Source organism: Canis aureus, chromosome 36 (genome assembly GCF_053574225.1).
Source record: "Canis aureus isolate CA01 chromosome 36, VMU_Caureus_v.1.0, whole genome shotgun sequence".
Taxonomy (NCBI): Eukaryota; Metazoa; Chordata; class Mammalia; order Carnivora; family Canidae; genus Canis; species Canis aureus.
This window is the reverse complement of record NC_135646.1, coordinates 24,007,640-24,028,842: the sequence shown is the minus strand read 5'-3', so window position 1 is coordinate 24,028,842 and position 21,203 is coordinate 24,007,640. Positions and strand designations below refer to the sequence as shown.

Sequence of the window (21,203 nt, the reverse complement as noted above, 5' to 3'; positions counted from 1 at the left end):
CTCAGTGGTTTGGCACCTGCCTTCACCCCAGAGCGTGATCCTGGAGACCCGGGATCGAGTCCCACATCGGGCTCCCTCCATGGAGCCTGCTTCTCCCTCTGCCTGTGTCTCTGCCTCTCTCTGTGTGTCTCTCATGAATAAATAAATAAAATATTTAAAAAAAAAAAATCCAAGTAAAATTGTCAGGCCTGAGAACAGAAGAGATGTAGGGGACAGACTTCTATATCTGGGAGCAGTCTTATAGAGATGGTATATGAAGACAAGAATGAGATCCTAAGGAGTGCATTTAGATGGAAAAGAAGTCCAGGGATTGAACACTAGAAAACCCCAAAGTTAAAGGAAGCTGAGGAAGATCCAGCAAATAAGACTGAGGAACAAGAGTCAGTGAGGAGAGTTTTAGGAGAATCAGGAGAGACTGAAGTCCAGAACCTAAAAAGGAAATCAAGTAAGGGCAAATGCCACTGATACGTATATATAAAAAATAGGATGTATGATAGGATGATACAGGATATGAGGATTGAGACTTGACCTTTGGATTTACCAAAAGGAGGTCAAGTGACCTTATTAAGAGATGGTTTCGTGGAGTGACAGAAGCAAAAGATTAGATAAGTAGAGACTGCAGGTCTCTACAATTCATGAATTATAATTCATGAATTCTACAATTCATTCAAAGCATTTTGCAGTGAAGAGAAAGAAGTGGAATGGTAGCTAGAAGGGGCTGTGAGGATCAAGGGATGGCTTCCTGCAGTTTTTTGTTTTTTAAAGAGGAAAATGGGTACATTGTGTTTGCTAATAATAACCTTGATACAGAGAAAAAGTTGACATTACACAAGTCTCTGAGGAGAAACAAGGGATGAAAAATAGTATATTAGCAGAAGTTGTTCACCTGTATGGACAAGTCAGAAAGAAACAAGTAAAGGAGAATAAACAGGCATACTGGTAGATTTCATAGTAGGAATACAGATTATTATTTTTATTGTTTCTACTTTGGAAAGGAAAAACAGGAAACAAAGTCACCAACTAAAAAGCTGTTAAGGAGATATTCCTTTGTTTTTGTTTTGTTTTGTTTTTTTCTGGTTTTTTTAGGGGGTATTCATTTAAAATTTTCTCTGGAGGGGGACAGAGAATTAACTGCTTATAGTCTGCTCAAGGTAATGAAAAAGTTTTGAAATTAGTAGAGATAGCTGTACAACATTGTAAAATTAATGTCACTAAATCGTACACTTAAAATGGTTATGGGGCAAATTTTATTACTAATATCACAATATTTTAAAATTTTAATCAAACAAATGAAACAATAAAAACCCCCAAGTATGTTCTCTAGGAAAACAAACTGACCAAGGAAATGTGGTAGCACTGCCCATGTGACACCAGTGGTCAGATACTTAAATTATCCATCTAGAAAATGAAGATCACTATATTGTACTTAATCTCCACAATATGACAATACTGAAGTATCTATTTTAATATTCCAAAAAGGATATTCCTTTATTCCAGGTTATGGACTGAACTGTGTCTTCCCAAAAAAAAAAACTTCTGTTGAAACCCTAACTACCAATGTACCGGTATTTAGATCAGGCCTTTAGTGAGGTAATTAGGTTAAATGAAGTCGAAAGGTTAGGGCCATCCATAAACTGATAGTACTGGTGTCCCCAGAAGAGACACCAGAGCTCACTTGCCCTCTCTAGGCACACACAGAGAAAAGGCCATGTGAGAACACAGCAAGAAGGCAACCTTCTGCAAGCCACAATGAGAACTTTCACCAGACAGCAACTTGATACCGGACTTCAAGCCTTCAAAACTGTGAGAAAAATGTCTATTGGTTGAGCCACCCCGCTCTGTGTTAACTTAGGTCAATAAGAGTAGGCTAATACACTCCATGTTAGAGAGAAAATCTAAAAATCATCATCATCATCATTAAAAATAAAAATAAATATAAAAATAAATAAAAATAAATTACCTCTGCTTGATCCCAACTTGACAGCTTTTTGGGAGTGGCACCAGGAGTCTGATCGGCCGTTTGATCCCAACGCCGTTTTCGTTTTGAGGGAGGTTGGGATGCTGCTGCTCCATTGACAACTTTTAGTTCTCCAGCTTTAGCTTTTTCTGCTAGCTGTTGCCTAATTTCTCTCTAAAAATATTTCAATAAGCACTGAGTACCTCTAAAACCTTTTCAACGTATTTTCATATCATCAGCACAGTCATTTCAATTTAATGTCATTGTCTTCTTCACTCATTCTACTTTCTATGCTACTGGGAGTCTCATTTTTATTTCCTTTTCTGTATTTCTAGTTTTTATACAATGTCTTTCTGCACAAGAGATGAGCAAGTACAGAATTCGTGACACAGAGTACGCTATTTAAAAAGTCAATGAAGTAAAATCTTTAACACTGGAAAACCAAAATGCTTTCATTCAAAAACTCACAAAAAATAGCAATTCAGACTATGTAATAAGAGAAAAATGGCAAAAAGTAGAAACAAAAATTTTTAACTATGCAAGTACTATATATAATGTAGTCATAACGAATGCACATTTAATTTACCCTATGATTTTAAAGTAAAGTTCTATTACCTCACTTATTCCATATAACAAATTATGCATTCATAATAAAGTTATGGAGGCTTACTGTTGAAACTAGCAATCAGTAAAGGCTGGTAGGAGTCTTTCAGAATTCTCCACCCATATCCAAACTGAATCTTATGGGGGAGATTTATAGGTTTTTCAAGGAATGATTTAACTATTTGACTTTTCCCTTAGCCATTTGTTTCAGACGAACACCAACAATGCTCCCCACAGGTATATCCACCATAAGATACAGGTCTGTGTGTGTATGTGTGTACAAACACACACGCGCGCATGCATACACACCCAGATAACCAAAGGGCCAAGGGCTAGAAGATACAGAAATATGAAAAGTTTAATTTGGGAGGAGGCAGAACTTTGGATAAGGTTTCCTTCTCAACTTAATTTTTATTAATACTATAAAAATACTACTTGTGTGTGCAGCAGATAAAAGTCTCTCAATTTGAACTCTCTTTACATTCTTTCACAACCACCGAAATAAAAACCAGGTTCACATACCTCTTCTTTAGTTAAATGCTGTTCTCGCATTACATCCATGTAAGTCCTAGCATTCATTTTAGGATCAGGGGTCTTCCCTCCTGCAGAAAAGAACAGCAACAGGACAAGAGTACAATAAATAAAAGATAATTAGGTTAAACTGATTTAACTGCCCTGCTCTAATATTACGTTATTCCATAATCATTTAATTTATTTTTTGATGAAAAACTTTAATAATTATACATCTTACTTTTTATTGAGTTTGCTGATCAATTTAACCTGTTTGAACACAAACATATCTACAGCAGTTTAAAACAAATATTTTAATGCATATAAAAACAAAATGACAGCACAGTTTAGTCTTCAGAAGTGATGGGTTCCTGGGTTGCTAATCCGGAATACGTACACTTTCGTGCCTTTGTCTCCATCAGCAGTTCTGACTTCAAGCAGCAGAATAGAAGCCTAGAAAATTATCTCTTTACCATTAGTAACACTTTGGAAAGATATTTATATTCAAAACATTACCTGTTGCAAGCTGTTAAAATCCTGACTACAAGTAACTATAACTAGATAAGTTCTCCATACAATGTTCTAAAAACAGTTATAGTTTAGAAAAGCTGACTTTTTAAAAATACACCTACAATCTTACTCTGATGTCATGTTACTAAAAAGGGCTTCATTCTTTTTAAGTTTTGTTGACCCAAAAACATTTTTATTTTCTTAGAAAGTATAAATTACAACTGGAAACATATTACTTGAAATATATTACTTCTACCAGTTCTTATGTTGCACACAGAAGAAAAGTGGTGTACAAAGAGATGTGTTAGTTCTCTTGGTTGAAGTTTCAGTATTTGCTTTCAAACTTCAAAATATCTTAAAGAAGCCCAAACAGTACATAACAAGATTCACAGAGGCACACTACGTTTTAGAAATGTGATAATTAGCTATACAAGTAGTATAGCATCACAATTTAGGAAAAAATAATAAAATTCTAAGACATTTCCTATGCTGAAGATCATGCCCAATTGATAGTGTCATTCTTTCTGACACTAGCTCTGATAAGACTTCCTTTGGAATACTTTTTCACCATAATCTAGAGAGGATGTGTTGAACTGCACCCTTAAGAATGCAGACAGGACTGGCATATAGCAGTACTGCTGTAGGAAAGAAATTAAGGACAGTTAGTATGGGCCTGTGAATTCTGACATACATGTTTAAATCAATTACAATTATGCAAGTAAAAAAGAATATCCCTACTAATTCATGCAGGCTGAAAGTCTAATTTGTAAACCTGCAGCAGAATCTAATTCTAAGAAACAGGCACCTAATTTTGATTTTGAAACTCACCTGAGGAAAGCTTCCATCAGGCTCACTATGCCCCTTGTGCTGACCTGCACACTAAAATTAGCAAAACAGACTCCAACTATTAAAAATATCAAAGTCTTTGTATACATACTTTTGTTTTAACTTTAAGTATGCTTAGAGCAAAGTAGGTGCATTTACTAAACTATATTTAGAGCAATATGGGGGGAGCTCTAATGTGAGAAACAGTTTCTCAAAAGTAACAAGCCCAAAAGTCTAGGATTTGGAATGAAAACTTTCAATAGTTTGAAAGTATTTTGAACAGAAAAACACATTTGTTCAAAGTATAGAAAGCGTACCCAAAACAAAAGTAAAAGAAAAACCTTTAACCCTTTGCGTTTCTATGGCATTGGCTCATTATTTTCTTGTCCTTCTACCTGGAAAGAAAACTTGCATTATAAAGATGAAGAATATGGCATCTGTGACTTCAACCAAATCTATACAAATCTATAATAAGGGGGATTTTAAAAAAGAAAAGCAAATTCATAAGCATGCCAAAAAAAATCAAAGGGCTAAAGACAACTTAAGACAAATAAATTCCTGAAAACTTATAGAAAAGTGGGAAAGAATTACCATCTGCAAAAGGATCAAGACGCTCTGGGGATATTATCATGGTCCGCCTGTGCTTTTTGTATTCATCCTCCCGGTCAGCAATCTTTGGAGGTCGGTGCTCAGCGAATGGATCATACTGAAAAGAGGTATGTCTCATTTAATACCCACCTTATTAAATAACCAAATAGAATATTATATATAAAACCCAGAACCCTCGGCAGCCCAGGTAGCTCAGTGGTTTAGCGCCACCTTCAGCCCAGGGCCTGATGATCCTGGGACCTGGGATGGAGTCCCATATCGGCCTCCCTGCATGGAGCCTGCTTCTCCCTCTGCCTAGGTCTCTGCCTCTCTCTCTGTGTCTCTTATGAATAAATAAACAAAATCTTAAAAAAAAAAAAAAACCCAGAACATTATTAAACATGTAAAACTGTTTAATAAATGCTTACTCATAAAAAAAATCTTGTATCATTTTATGGATGAATGTTAACATGAAAAAAATAAGAAAGAAATGAGACAATAAACATGTCCACATTTCCATAGTTCAATTCTTCATGAAACCATTACCTTGACAAAATAATTATTTCTGTACCTCCCAAATCAACTCTCAAGACATTCTAATAAAGTGATTTCCAAAATATGTGGGCTTCCATAGGAATTGAGATATTCAGTTTTCCTAGCCGAATAAACTTTGGTTTTAATTTTTAAAAAGGGGTGGAAGGAGAGAAGAAAAAGAGTCACCTGTTCTGTTGATTGTGGTATATCATTAAGCAATGCCACAGGGGCATGATATCCTGGCTTCTTCTGACCAAGCAAACTTGTAGATGATGAGTAGTCATCGTCATCCTGCAATGAAATGCACCACAAATAAAATGTCAGAACTTAAAAATTAGAAAGAACAAATAGATTCAACATATCAAAGACTTACTGACAAAAGTGGCGTCCAAACTTTTGTTCATAAAATTTGTAAACAGGTTTTCTTCGACTCAAACTTTAAAAAAAAAAAATTAAATTTAGGGGGCACCTGGGTGGCTTAGCAGTTGACTGCCTCCAGCTCAGGTTGTGATCCCGGGGTCCTGGGATCGAGTCCCACATTAGGCTCCCCACAGGGACCCTGCCTCTCCCTCTGCTCATCTCTCTCTCATAAACAAAATCTTAAAAAAAAAAAAAATTAATTAAGTCAAAAATAAAATCTTTAAAAAATTAATTAAATTTAGCTCTCTTTTCCTTTAAAAGCATTAAACAAGGAATGCTTTCTATAGAAGTTAATTAAAATAAAGTATAGACTAGAGGCACGCCTGGGTGGCTCAGCAGTTGAGCGTCTGCCTTTGGCTCAGGGCGTGTTCCAAGTCCCGGGATGGAGTCCCGCATCAGGTTCCCTGTGGGGACCCTGCTTCTCCCTCTGCCTGTCTCTCTCATGAGTAAATAAATAAAATCTTAAAAAATATATATATAGACTAGAAAAGCCTGAGGATTTTGTTTTCTCACACAAAGCATAGTGACATTTGTTTTTCAAATCTGGAAACTGCAAACAAGCTTATTTAGAACTCTCCAGTTTCCTTGCCTGAAAGATCTTATTTTTAAGTAACCTCTATACCTAATATGGGGCATGAACTCACAATGCCAGGAGTCTCCGGCAGCCAGACAACCCTCCTTGTTTTCTAACTCATGGTGTTTTAAACATGATGTAATGACACCAATAAAATATAATTAATTTTAATACATTTGTTTCCCTAGTAGTATATTTAAACAGAGCAGTGTTATATTGTTACTTTACTACTTTAAGTAGTACAACAATAGGTTAACTACCAAGATCTTAACACCACTTTTATCCAAAAACAAAACCACAATTTCCCCCTTAGCTTCTGGAAATTGTACCTCTGGAACTTTAAAATTTTTCTTAAAAATAAAGTGCCAACTATAAAATAAAGTGTGGCTTGAATTTCATACAAGCCTAAGTTTGATAAAATCTATATACATAAAATATTTGTTATTGAATCACGCAAAAATGAACAGCAACTTCACCAAATTTGGATGTTTGGAACGGTCTGACAAAACAAGCTATGTGGAGTATATAAAAACACTTTGAGGGATGCCCTTCAAAAGAGAGGTGGTCATCCTCCAGAGTCACTGAAAAAGGCCACTGGCAACAGTAACAAGAAACATTCCATTCAGGATCCCTGCGTGGCTCAGCGGTTTGGCGCCAGCCTTCAGCCTAGGGCGTGATCCTGGAGTCCCACGTCGGGCTCCCTGCATGGAGGCTGCTTCTCCCTTTGCCTCTGTGTTTCTCATGAATAAATAAATTTTAAAAATCTTAAAAAAAAAAAAAAAAGAAAGAAAGAAACAATCCATTCATATTAAAATGCCAAGGGAAAAACACACACAGTATCAAACACAAGTCAGAAATCAAAAGCGGTGGGCAGCCTGGGTTGCTCAGCGGTTTAGCGCTGCCTTTGGCCCAGGGCATGATCCTGGAGACCAGGGATCGAGTCCCATGTCAGACTCCCTGCAGAGAGCCTGTGAGCCTCCCTCTGCCTGTGTCTCTCATGAATAAATAAAATCTTTAAAAAAAAAAAAAAAAGAAAAAAAATCAAAAGTGGCAAGGACAGATTTACAATAAAGTCAGACCTCACATGGCTACTCCAGATAGAGCTCAATAGGTAACAATAGGGCTTTATTTTACAATAGTTAATGATTTCCAGGTTCTTTCCTGGATAAACTAGTTTTAACTTAAAGATTCAGAATTCATCACTTCCTGAAGTTTCTGGACCTTAGAGAGGAAGAAGAACACCTTCAACAGCTTTATCCTCCAAAAGAAAGATCTCCCAACCACCCAAATCTTCTCAAATTAAAGAGGATAACTAAAATGGAAAATTCCTTTATACTTTTGTTCATCAAAAAAATGTCTGACTCTTGTATACAGTAACTCACATCTTCAAGTTCAGTTGCAGCAATTGATGTCACGTATCCAGCAAATCGGCTGTCACTTCCACCATAAATTTCCTGGTCATAATAACCTGTAGAATCAAGGCCCACTCCTTGAGCTTCATCAAGAGCTGCCTTCTTGCCTTGAATTTCTCGAATCTGTGCTTCAATATCTGTAAGAAAGTTAATATAGACTTTAATTTTCCAAAGAGACCCAACACAATGCACTTCTCTGGTAGGAATTATCAAACTACACTTCTAAATACGTGAACTTTAAAATGTAATACAAAAGGGTTTAGAACTATATCTAGTACTGATTTTTAATATACTTAATAAAGGAGTGCCTCGGTGGGTTCAGTGGTTGAGTGTTTGCCTTTGGCTCATGTGTGATCCCGGGGTCCTGTGATCAAGTCCTGCATTGGGGTCCCTTGGGGAGCCTACTTCTCCCTCTGCTTGTGTCTCTGCTTCTCTCTCCGTCTCTTATGAATAAATATTTTTTAAAAATACACTTAATACATCTCTACCTCAACAGATAAGGCTTGTATACAGAAGAGATGCTTAGCATTTCATCAACTACAAATTACTCTTAAGAATGGGTTACCAAAGTTTAAATTATTGTTGAATTCCAAACCTTTCCCCAAATGAAAAAAATACTGTCAATGTTGATTAAGGACCAAGAACAAAACTCAAAATCAGTTAAACCAATACCAGAAACAGAAAAACAGTACTATGGAGAGTGGTTCTCGGGCAGCCCCAGTGGCGTGGCGGTTTAGCGCCGCCTGCAGCCCAGAGTGTGATCCTGGAGACCAGGGATCGACGTCAGGCCCCCTGCATGGAGCCTGCTTCTCCCTCTGCCTGTGTCTCTGCCTCTCTCTCTCCCTCTCTCTCTGTCTCTATGAATAAATAAATAAAATCTTAAAAAAAAGGGGGGGGAGAGTGGTTCTCAAATTAGAATGTGCAGGGACACCTGGGTGGCTCAGAGGCTGAGCATCTGCCTTTGGCTCAGGGCATGATCCCATGATCCCAAAATCGAGTCCCACATTAGGTTCCCTGCATGGAGCCTGCTTCTCCCTCTCTCTGGCTGTGTCTCCAACGCCACCCCTCGTGTCTCTCATGAATAAATAAATAAAACCTTAAAAATAAAACAAATAAATAAATAGATTAGTCTTCCAACCTTCCTGATACAGGTACTTTAAATTACAAACTAATGTTTCATTGCTATAACCTGAATATACAGATGTATAAGAAACAAAAGAGTTTCTATAGCTCCTGATTTCTGTGGCCCAACAAATAGATGTTTCAGTTCTTGCCAGCTCCTTATCTTCAACTGAATTAAAAACCTTTGATGAAAAGCTCATTTACTAGTTTGCAAGGACCAAAAGGAAAAAGATTCAAATGACACAACGCAAATGCCCAAACCACACCCTCAGCAAAGGGAGAAAGCTCTACAGTTCAATATGGGTGCAGTTTAAAGCAGAAAATGTATTATGTATCCCAGCTGGACCAGATTTCCCCAATAAGAGTGGGAGCAAGTCTCAGAAGCTCAAAATAACAGAACAAGTTTAAGTGAACTTGAGCAGCTCCAATGTGGAACTCAAAATTCTTATCCTGTATCCAAGGTACCACTATCTCCACAGTTATGTTTTCCAGCATCTCTCCCCTCCAAGCTGTCACAGTAGCCCAGCCAGTCAGGGGTCCCCACCAGGATCAATCACAAACAGAAATATCCTCATGTGAGCTTGTGGTTTATTTTATTCTATTTTTGTTTCTGTTCAAACTATGTTTTTTTAAAAGTTTTAAATACACATTTGCTCCCCTCCCTCACCCCCAGAATTATTTGTCCTGAAATACAGAAGAAACCTCAGTGGTTAGCAAGACTGGTTAAGGGAGGAGTTAAGATTAAGCTATTTTTTTCTTTCTGAACATTTGCATTCCTAAAATGTGTGAGGCCAAAGCAAAACAAAACAAAACCCACCAGATGCATGGATCACTTTTAAGTAAACAGGTTCCTCTACCAGACCACCAATGCTACTGCCATCAGGATCGAGACAAGACACACAAAGGGTAAATCAGGCCAGTTAAATAATCTGCAATCTCCCCTCTACAGAATCAGTGTAGCCTACTAACAACCTACACTGAATCACCAGGGGCCCTTGTTCCAGGCCTCATATACGTTAAGTTGGAACCTCCAACCGAAGAGCCCAGGTTTCTACATCAGTAACAAACACTCCAGGAAACTCATACGTGGCCCTCTCCACTTCTAGCCCTGGCCGACTCTTACCAAAATTTCCAATTTAGGACATGTTACACTTTTTTCTAGCTCATATACAACAACAAATGGGAAAGGAGTGTTGATTTAAAGAAAAAAACAAACCAAAAAAACCCTGCATCTTAACTATACACATTGTGCAGCTTGTTCTCCCTCTCCACACACTAATACATCACAGTTTTTATTTTCCTTTGAAAGGATTTTTCCAGTCCAAGCAGCTAGTCCTTTATTTGGATAATACATTTACTCAGGAACTACTTTCATCTATTGAATCTTACCTGATGATTTTGCGTAAGCATTAGCAACAGAGTTTTCTAATTACAAAAGTACTCAAAATCTCAAATTTAGGTTTGTATAAAGTTTATGCATATCTGACTGGATTCCTATTAAATAAAATTCAGCAAAAAAATTACCTAGGGACTATGCAGCTCTTTGTTGTTAATTCTAAAGGGAGTTCATTACTAAATTTCTACAAGTTGTATAGTTCAATGTTTATGTGCAAACCAGTACTACGTGTGTACCCGATTGAAACTATGGATAAGGGACCCCTGGGTGGCTCAGCGGTTTAGCACCTGCCTTCAGCCCAGGGCATCATCCTGGAGTCCCAGGACTGAGTCCCACTTCGGGCTCTCTGCATGGAGCCTGCTTCTCTCTTTGCTTTTCTCGCTGCTTGTGTCTCTGCTTCTGTGTCTCTAATGAATAAATAACATCTTAAAAAAAAAAAAAAAAAAAAACTATGGATAAAAGTCTAAAAGCTTGTGGGTTTTGTTTATGCACTGTAAACTGCAGCATATTTACACAAACATCAAACTACCCACAAAACTGAGATAACAGCCTCCACAACACTCAGCAGTTACGCAAAGGACAATTAAAAAGTAGAAAACTCAGCAATTATCTAATAAACTATGTGCCAAAACAAAACATAATAAACTCAAATATTAAAAAAAAAACTCAAATATTTATGCAAACAAATGTATTGTTACATTTATAAACAAGGTAACTGTGATATCTTGTTTACAAAATAAATAAAATTTGTGGCACAAATATGGCAAAATATTAAGAACTAGTAAACCTGAGCAATGGATTACATTGGGTTCATTATATTTTTTCCTGTACGTTTCTGAATGATTACACTATTTCATAATTAAAAGGTAACTTTCAATCTGTAGAAGTCATTAAAAGCAATTTTTCCAATTCTATAAACATTTTGCATCTCTGGGAAAGATAAAGTTGTCTCTAACTTCTTATTTCCCTTTTTTTTAAAAAGATCTATCTATCTATCTATCTATCTATCTATCTATCTATCTATCTATCTATTTATTTATGAGACACAGAGAGAGAGAGACAGAAACATATACAGAGGGAGAAGCAGGCTCCCTGCAAGGGAGCCTGACACGGGACTCATCACAGAGATTCCAGGATCACGACCTGAGCCAAAGGCAGATGCTCAACCACTGAGCCACCCAGGCGTCCCTCTATTTAATTTCTTATTTTCAAAGGTATCTCACACAAAATTTTTTTTTTAATTTTTTATTTATTTATGATAGTCACAGAGAGAGAGAGAGAGAGTGAGAGAGGCAGAGACACAGGCAGAAGGAGAAGCAGGCTCCATGCACCGGGAGCCCGACGTGGGATTCGATCCCGGGTCTCCAGGATTGCGCCCTGGGCCAAAGGCGGGCGCCAAACCGCTGCGCCACCCAGGGATCCCAGTATCTCACACAAAATTATAGCTACTGTTACGCAGGTATTCCTGTACTTTCTTAAATATTAACTAAAGACAAGCAAATAGACAATTTCTGACAACAAATGCGTAAGATTTGCTAGCAACAATAGAAAAAAAAATGAGGGAACATACCAAAAAAAAAAAAAAAAAAAAAAGAAATCAAAGGCCCAAATATTAAAGACTTGAGAGGAGAAAGGAGGAAATGTTTATGCTCATCTCTTCCTACTTTAATTATAACCAACATGAATAAATCCTCTGTTCCAGCCTAATCCCTTTCCAGTTCAGACTCCCTGCAGTTGAAACATTCTGATGTGAAGATAAAGAAAAATGGATACTGTCTGCTAGTGACTAGAGGAGAAACTTCCTGGCCACGCATGACTACCAAGAGCTAGCACTCTAATCCATGTGAACCCATAAATTTTCCAGTCTTCCTGACACATGTCAATATTTCTCATAATCAAGTAGTATTCCAGGGTACTACAGCATCCAGGTTGCCTGCAGTTTGTAAAAACTACAAATAAGGCTGCTATAGAACATTCACATAGGTTTTTATGTAAATATTGGATTTAATAGCAGTTGGGTAAATACCTAGTCTTATATAGGTAAATATCTTATATGGATTTTAAAGTAGTATATGTTTAATTTTATAAAAAGCTTACAAAGTCCTTTTGGTGTGTTTATGCAAGTTTGAGAACAGAAGTTGCATTATTCTGTATAAAAGAGGAAGAATCATTTTGAGAGATGAAATGGAAGAAATTAAGTAAAATGAAAAGCTGGGAGCTGGGATAAGTGAGATTAGTAAAATTCAAGCTTAATGGTGTTAAGAATGGGGAGGGGCATCAGGAGACAGATATATCTAATGTGGATTTCTAAATTACCTTATTTTTCTTGGGGTACCTGGGTGGCTCAGTCGGGTAAGCGTCTGCCTTTGGCTCAGGTCATGATCCCAGGGTCCTGGGATGGAGCCCCATGTCTGGTTCCCTGCTCAGCGGGGAGCCTGCTTCTCCCTTTACCCCTCCCCATGCATGCCCTCTTTCAAATAAATAAGTAAAACCTTTTACCAATTAAATAATCTGATTTCCCAGATGAAAGCTTCACTTTTGTTCCCCACCCAACCCTCCCTCATTTTCAGCAAAATCTATGGAGTGGGAGGAAGGAGGCGGAGCATATACAGTAGGACTCTTGGTTACTGATGCGTAAAACTTAAAAACAAAGTAGGGAATTCCTACTTTGAGGAATTCCCTATCTTGAAAGCAAATTTGGAATCTTAAAATTGAAGTTATGGGTTGTCCTTCAAATCCTGAGTTGGCAATCTAGTAGTGATTAAAAAAAAAAGATGTCTTAGACATCAAAGTACTAGTTAAGTATTAGGCCTGTACTTAGGGGCGCCTGTCGGTTAACCCTCCAACTCTTGGTTTCCAGTGGGCTCAAGATCAAGATCATGGCATTGAGTCCCATGTAGGGCACATTCAGCATAGTCTGCTTAAGACTCTCTCTCCCTCTGCTCCCCCGCACTCCCCCTTGCAGCACTAGTGCATGTCAGTGTGTGTGCTTAAAAAAAAAAAAAAAAACACGTCCGGCAGCCCGGGTGGCTCAGAGGTTTAGCGCTGCCTTCGGCCCAGGGTGTGATCCTGGAGAACAAGGATCGAGTCCCACGTCTGGCTCCCTGCATGGAGCCTGCTTCTCCCTCTGCCTGTGTCTCTGCCTCTGTGTCTCTCACGAATTAAAAAAAAAAAGGGGGGGCGGGGGATCCCTGGGTGGCGCAGAGGTTTGGCGCCTGCCTTTGGCCCAGGGCGTGATCCTGGAGACCCGGGATCGAATCCCACGTCGGGCTCCCGGTGCATGGAGCCTGCTTCTCCCTCTGCCTGTGTCTCTGCCCACCCCCCCCCCCCCGCTCTGTTGTGTGACTATCATAAAAAAATTAAAAAAAAAAAAAAAAAAAAAAAAAAGTAGCAGACCAGAGTCTGCAAGAGCCTCACTAAAGGAGAAGCCTTAAAGGCAAACTGTTGAGAATGAGGTTTTTCTTAAATTGGTATTCCTATTTTGAGGTATGAACAGCACAGGGTTACTCAAGCAAAACTATTTCAGATAGGGACCCCTGAGTGGTTCAGTGGTTGAGCGTCTGCCTTTGGTTTAGGTCGTGATCCTGGGACCTTAGGATGGAGTCTCACGTGGAGCTCCCGCGGGGAGCCTATTTCTCCCTCTGCCTATGTCTCTGCGTCTCTCATGAATAAGTAAATAAAAATCTTAAAAAAAAACCACAACTATTTCAGATAGAAATAACTGTAAGAAAAACTGTGAGTACCTTCATTGCCATTAAAATCATAGTGGGAGGGGCAGCTGATGGTGCAAATCCCTTGTTAGATTTCCTTGCCATGGATGGTCCAACTTAACCCTAAAGTATGATTTCAGAACTATGTTCATTCCAAAAGCCAGCAATTTTCTTGGCACTTCCCTTGCCGTGGGAATCCAGACATCTTAATTGTAGCAGTAGTGGTGAGAATCTAAAAATTTAAGACTAACTGATGTATGGATTTTTTTTGGAACCTGATTCAAATGAACTGGAAAAAATTTTTGAATAAACTTTTTATAAAGCAACCAAAAAAATTGATGGGAAGGGTGGAAGGGACCAGAGTACAGATTAAACAAAAGTGAGCCCATGTTTGTGCTAGGTGATGGGTGCAGCATGGGTTCAATTCACTAGTCTATGTTCTTATGTTTGCAGTTTACAATAGAAAGTTAAAGAAAATTTAAGCATGGTTCTCTTAAATTTTGCCCTTTTTTCTCCTTCTTGGTTCTCCTAGCCCCTTGAAATCAAGGCCTAGGGACACCTCAGTGGCTCAGCTGTTGAGCATCTGTCTGCCTTCAGCTCAGGGTGGGATCCTGGAGTCCCCAGATCGAGTCCCACATTGGGCTCCTTGCATGGAGCCTGCGTCTCCCTCTGCCTGTGTCTCTGCCTCTTTCTGTGTCTCTCATGAATAAGTAAACAAAATATTAAAAAAAAAAAAAAAAAAAAGAAGAAGAAGAAGAAGAAACCAAGGCCTATTACCCCATGCAACAGAAAAATAAAAGCTCTCTCTTCTTTGAAATGGAGTCCTCTGCTGGATATAAACAGAATTTTTTTAGCTCTTTTATGTAAGATCTTCAATCTTAAAAGTCTCCATTCTTCTCAATCTCTCATTTCTTTTCCTTCACTGGTTTTATTTTGCTAGTTGATGGTAACATAAAATCTTAATAAATGTTAAGATATAAACATAAATTTCAAAACTAAATTTGCTCCTATGACCTACAGAAAATAAATGCCATTATTCGATTGACGCTTTCTTCTTTTTGGAGGGGATTTCTGATCCTAGGAATGCTTTAAACTATCAGAGAACAAATCCTTTCCTAAAAGACAGATATTAACTAACAGTGTGAATTAGTGAAATCTGGGAGCTAGTCCACTTGGTATCTTAATTCATTCAAAAATGATTTCCATTTCTCATTTTCTTAAAAATTACATTACTTTTATAATCAGAAAAATGGTAATTGTTAAAATTACAAACTTTTGACAAATACATCAAATGTTTTAGTAGGAAGTTGAATGTGACTTCAAAGAATACTGCAGAACTGAGGTCTTTTAAAAGATGGGCAACATGGGCAGCCCTGGTGGCGCAGCGGTTTGGTGCCGCCTGCAGCCCAGGGTGTGATCCTGGAGACCCAGGATCAAGTCCCACATCGGGCTCCCTGCATGGAGCCTGCTTCCCCCTCTCCCTGTGTCTCTGCCTCTCTCTCTCTCTGTGTCTATGAATAAATAAAATCTTTAAAAAAAAAAAAAAAAGATGGGCAACATCTAACCTACTGTTTATAATTTAAACTAAGACCTAAATATCAAACTGAGATAAACCATCACTGGTCACATCTGATGCAACTGTTTAACTGCTCCCCAATTCTGTCTCTACTGGTTTCCCATTTTGTGCCTTCTTTTTTCTATGTCCCAGATATTGCTAAATCCAACTTGCAGCATATTCTCCTCAATGTGTCTTTTTATTCCTCATTTTTAATTTAGATTGTTTTCAATGTTCTAATCACTGTTCATTACATGTTACAGAGGCACAGCCTTCTCATGTTACTCATTGACACCTTAGTCTGGTCCATTTCTGCAAGTAGTGAGCAAGGATTTCCCACATATAACACCTCTAAAAGTCATCCAGAAAATACCAAGTGGGGTTCTGTATCCCAACTTTCATCCTTTTCCTTAAACAGAACTCCAACCAGAAAATTAACTATAGTGGTAAATTATTTTACTGAACACTAAAGGTATCAATTCCTAAGTGATTAATCCCTAATTAGCATTACTTAAATCTAGTATTAAATAATCAGAAAAGAAAAACCTTTTAAAAAATCTTTAAGCGGGGCAGCCTGGGCGGCTCAGCGGTTTAGCGCCGCCTTCAGCCCAGGGCGTGATCCTGGAGACCTGGGACTGAGGCCCACGTCAGGCTCCCTGATGGAACCTGCTTCTCCTTCTGCCTGTGCCTCTGCTTCTCTCTCTCTCATGAATAAATAAAATCTTTAAAAAATAAATCTTTAAACAATTGCTTTCCTTTTTATTTTTACTAACAACATGCACACTGGAAGTCTACAAAACCAAACAGTAAGTATTCTGAACACAGAAAAATAAAAATCTCAGAAAATGAATACCATGACTATTCCCAGACAAAGCAAAATTAAGGGAAATAAACTTTTCAGCTTTGTGATGCTCTCCAAAAATCCATTCAAGAGGCACTGGCAGGGCAGCCCCAGTGGCTCAGCGGTTTAGCGCTGCCTTCGGCCCAGGTTGTGATCAAGTCCCACATGGACTCCCAGCATGGAGCCTGTTTCTCCCTCTGCCTGTGTCTCTGCCTCTCTCTCTGATGAATAAATAAATAAAATCTTAAAAAAAAAAAAAAAAAAAAGGCACTGGCAGAACAAGCCGTTAAATTTAGGGATAATTCATTTTTCCCTTCCCCTTCGCAAGAGAAAAAAAGAGTGTGCTCCTTGTCTGTCAAAGTCAACAACATGTGAACTGCTGAACAGCAAGATTATGCACAGTAGTAACTGTATATTTTGACACAACTAAACATGCCAAAAGGTTCAAAAGATTTTATTGATGTGAACCCGTCCAGTTCTTTTTATTTTATTTTATTTTTTATTTTTTATTTATGATAGTCACAGAGAGAGAGAGAGAGAGAGAGAGGCAGAGACATAGGAAGAGGGAGAAGCAGGCTCCAAGCACCGGGAGCCCGACGTGGGATTCGATCCCGGGTCTCCAGGATCACGCCCTGGACCAAAGGCAGGTGCCAAACCGCTGTGCCACCCAGGGATCCCCTTTTTATCTTTCAATACTGGAAAATGTGACCCACCAGGGTAAAAAACAATCAGGTTGCTTAAAAAAGGATATTAAGGGCTGATCGTAACAGAAATATTAAAAAGGACTATGACAGCATAAAAACAAAAACAAGTTATCAGTTTGGCTCAATGATACTTAACTAATAACCTGTGAAAACAACATATAGGAAGGTACAATTACCTATATCACTTTGAATACAATATTAATTTACAAAATTCAAGTAAAAATTACTGATGCAGCAATTACTCTAAAACTAAATTACAGGGATCCCTGGGGGGCTCAGCGGTAGAGCATCTGCCTTTGGCTCAGGGCATAATCCTGGAGTTACGGGATCAAGTCCCACATCAGGCTCCCTTCAGGGAGCCTGCTTCTCTCTCTGCCTGCGTCTCTGCCTTCTCTGTCTCTCACGAATAACCAAAATCTTTTTTAAAAATACAACAAAGAAAAAAATACAACAAAGAAAACTCCTTACTAGCAATATTACTTAGGATAAAAAGATTATATAATCTTCTTAAAAAAGCAACAAGATGGGGTGCCTGGGTGGCTCAGTCAGTTGAGCGTCAGCCTTCAGCTCAGGTCATAATTTTGGGGTTGAGCCCACATTACAGCTTCCTGTTCAGTGGGGAGTCTGCTTCTCCCTTATCCTCTGCTTCTCCCCGTTTGTGCAGTTTGTGCTCCCTCTGTCTCTTATTCCCTTTCTCAAATAAAATCTTAAAAAAAAAAAAAAAAAAAAGACCATAGCTTAAAAAAACCACACACACACCACATGATGATGGACAACTCTAAAACAAAAATCAAAGAATATACATTTTTAAAGTTACTACAGTGAGGTTCAAACTCAAGCCTAGCTTAAGAATTGCTGCTCTTACTGCCACTCTTCAACACTGCAACTAAAGACTTTCCCAAAATGCAGAAATAACTTGTCACCTGGGAGAAGTAGGTACTTTATTCTGTAGTCACTGGAAAGCCAAGTCAAGCCTAACTTAGAGCTCAAAGCTTTCTTTAATTTGATGCAAACCTTTCTTCCTCTCAGCGCAGAAGGTTCCCAATACATTAACAAGTCCTACTTCCCACCTACCTCAGCCAAACAATGTATCCAAACCTACCCAATCATTCAAAAGTGAGTTTAAGCGGCCCCTTTCTGTGAAACTTTTAATATTTCCAATATAATCTCTCAATAAATGTTAATACTCAGTACTCATTAGGCATTAGGTACTGGGGATACCAAGAAATAGTTCCTGTACACATCAGTCTCAACGTGGATAAGAAAACCTTGGGCAGCCCGGGTGGCTCAGCAGTTTGGCGCCGCCTTCTGCCCAGTGCGTGATCCTGGAGACCCGGGATCGAGTCCCACGTCAGGCTCCCTGCATGGAGCCTGCTTCTCCCTCTGCCTGTGTCTCTGCCTCTCTCTCTATCTCTCATGAATAAATATTTTTTAAAAAACCTTAACACAATAGAATATTCTAGTATAATAAAGAGCTACAGTAGCACCTAGGTAAATAAATAAATAAATAAACCCACCAAGAAATCTGCTCCAGGCTATCAGAGATGACTTATTAAGGGAAAAGAGAAGAGATGCACCATGAACCATTCCAGATCTTTAGGAAAGTATCTCTATGTAAATATTATGCATATTTCCACTAAACATTGATCATCCTTTACCAAAAACTCACAGTGACAGACTGTCTTATACACAGTGCTGTTGTTAACTGAATACTGCTATACTTTCTTTATAGCATCAGTTAATTCATCCTGTAGCAAGATTCCAAATAAAAAAGCAAACTTGGCCAATCAACTTCAATCTTCTATAGACCAAAGCTTTTAATTGAGTCTCAAAAAAGCAGGAAACCTGATCCAAACCTTGATTTCCCTGTCCAAAAGTATCTTTATGATTAAAAATATCAACAAACAAGTGATCAAAGCCACAAACTGCCCCCAATGAACAGCCTACTCCTGAATAAACAAGAGCAACATCTTCAGTTTCTAATTATTTTGCAAAAGGTTACATCCGGATTAGTCTAAAGACAGAAGAGTAAGTGCCTAAACAACCTTCAGGGCTAAAACAGTGTTTAAATCCTAAATACCGGGCAGCCCGGGTGGCTCGGCGGCTTGGTGCCTGCCTTTGGCCCTGGGCGTGATCCTGGGGTTCCGGGATCGAGTCCCGCATCAGGCTCCCTGTGGGGGAGCCTGCCTCTCCCTCTGCCTGTGTCTCTGCCTCTCTTTCTCTGTGTCTCTCATGAATAAATAAATAAAATAAAATATATATCTCATATAAAATAAAAAATATCTTATGAATAAATAAAAAAATATAAAAAATAATAATAAAATAAATAAATAAATCCTAAATACCTACCCCCACAACGAGAAGAGTATTAAAGTCACTGCCCATTAATTAGCATGTCGCAGAGAGCTGGACTTCAGTTCTGGCGGGGAACACAATTATTCCAGGGCATTCACATCCTGGTCCCAACCAACCTTTCCAGATTCGCCTACACTTTCCCTCCCTGCAGCGCCACAGTCCACTACTCAAACACACTTTTCAGGACTCCTTGCCTCGTTACAAGATGTCCTCTCAGGCTCAAATGTCCTCCCCTAATTTAAAACGGATTGATCCGTTTAGGCCAGGGACACGTCACCTCCTCTATGGAAGAGTCCTACCTAGGCAGGAATTAATCACTCCGTTACCCAGAATCCCAGAACATGCGGCCTGTATTTCTATTTAAGCGTTAATTTGCCTCATGAAAGAATGAAAACGTATACACACACACACACCTGTCTCCCCAGGAGCCTGTAAAACTTTGCACGGCCTTACTCTTTGTTACTTCGGACTCACACGGAGCCAGCACCTGGAAACGACCCGTGAAAATACAAATGACTCCTGGAAGCCTCCCGTTCGACGAACGCTTCAGATTCCAGGTCAGAAAAAAAAAAAAAAAAAAAAAATTCCTAAGGAACGCGCCTCCCAATGCCCATGCCTCATCTTCTCTGAAGTGACCCTATTTCCTGTCATTTCTGGAAACTGGATACTCCCTCAAGAACTCCGGCTTATTCTCAGCATTTTCCTAAATTCCGTGTTCTCCGAATTCCACAAAACGATCAGGTACCTCGAAAGCTTTGACCGCTGGGAATAATAACGTGCCTTTCCCTCTTCCACCAATCATCAGTCTCCAAAGGGGGGGGGGGGGAACAAACACCAATATACAAGTGATCACGGGCAGAAAAAACTACCAGATTTTATGTCCAAATCACTTCATACAAAAAAAAAAAAGTATTTTAGATGCCTGATTAGCCGAGACGAAGAGGAACGGGCCTCAAGCAGGCTACGCTCGAGTTGGCGCTGCCGAAAAGCGGCTGCCGTGTTCCCGGGCTCCCCCGACTCCCCCGGGCACGAACTGCGCCCGCCACAGTTCCGTGAGGCGAGGGCGACTCCCGGCTTTCACGCCCGTTTCCCCGATTCGCGGCCCTGGCCTCCCCCCCGGCGAGCCGTCTGAACGAGGCCTTCCGCTCGGAAAAGAGAAGCAACTCTGAAGAAACAGGACCCAAACGCGGAACAAAGCGCCTGCCCGCGGTGGAGGAGTAGGACGCCATTACGTGGGGCAGTGGCCTGCGCCGCTAGCGCCGAGGAGCCGACCAGGGCCCCCACGCGCGGGCGCGGCACCCCACCAACGAAACCACAGGCCGAGGCAAAAACCGAGTAAAATCGAGTCTTGGCAGGCTGGCAGCAGAGAAGACGCGGGAGCACGGGAAGACGCCTTACCTTCGTGGGTCTTGGCGATCTTCGCCATTTTGTCCACTCGAACACACAGACGGAACTGGCGCTCCCCAGCACTTCCGCTCGCCGCCGCTGCCACGGAGAAAAATAGCTGGGGAATGCTCTCTGCGCGTGCGCCAAGCGGGGGCGCGCGCCGCCGCGCGACACGTGACGGAGCAGCCGCCTAGAGGGAAC

The 21,203-nt window shown here is 39.6% G+C and overlaps 1 protein-coding gene across 4 annotated transcripts in view; it reads right to left on the bottom strand.

Moving 5' to 3' along the window:
* SF3B1 (splicing factor 3b subunit 1) overlaps positions 1–21,174 on the bottom strand; it is a 40,174-nt gene extending 19,000 nt beyond the window's left edge. For 2 of the 4 annotated variants that reach the window (XR_013373190.1, XM_077885558.1), the window contains exons 1-6: positions 21,015–21,174; positions 7,904–8,070; positions 5,714–5,818; positions 4,997–5,111; positions 3,083–3,162; positions 1,961–2,131 (exon numbers count right to left, since the gene is read on the bottom strand). Coding sequence is in view for 2 of the 4 variants with exons in the window: in XM_077885558.1 (XP_077741684.1) it covers positions 1,961–2,131; positions 3,083–3,162; positions 4,997–5,111; positions 5,714–5,818; positions 7,904–8,070; positions 21,015–21,042 (666 nt within the window). In the remaining 2 variants the exon portion in view is untranslated. Of the gene's footprint in view, positions 1–1,960; positions 2,132–3,082; positions 3,163–3,467; positions 3,524–4,996; positions 5,112–5,713; positions 5,819–7,903; positions 8,071–21,014 lie in introns of those variants that run through there. The other 2 variants (XR_013373191.1, XM_077885557.1) reach the window with 2 other exon arrangements.
* Between the last annotated feature and the right edge of the window lie 29 nt (positions 21,175–21,203).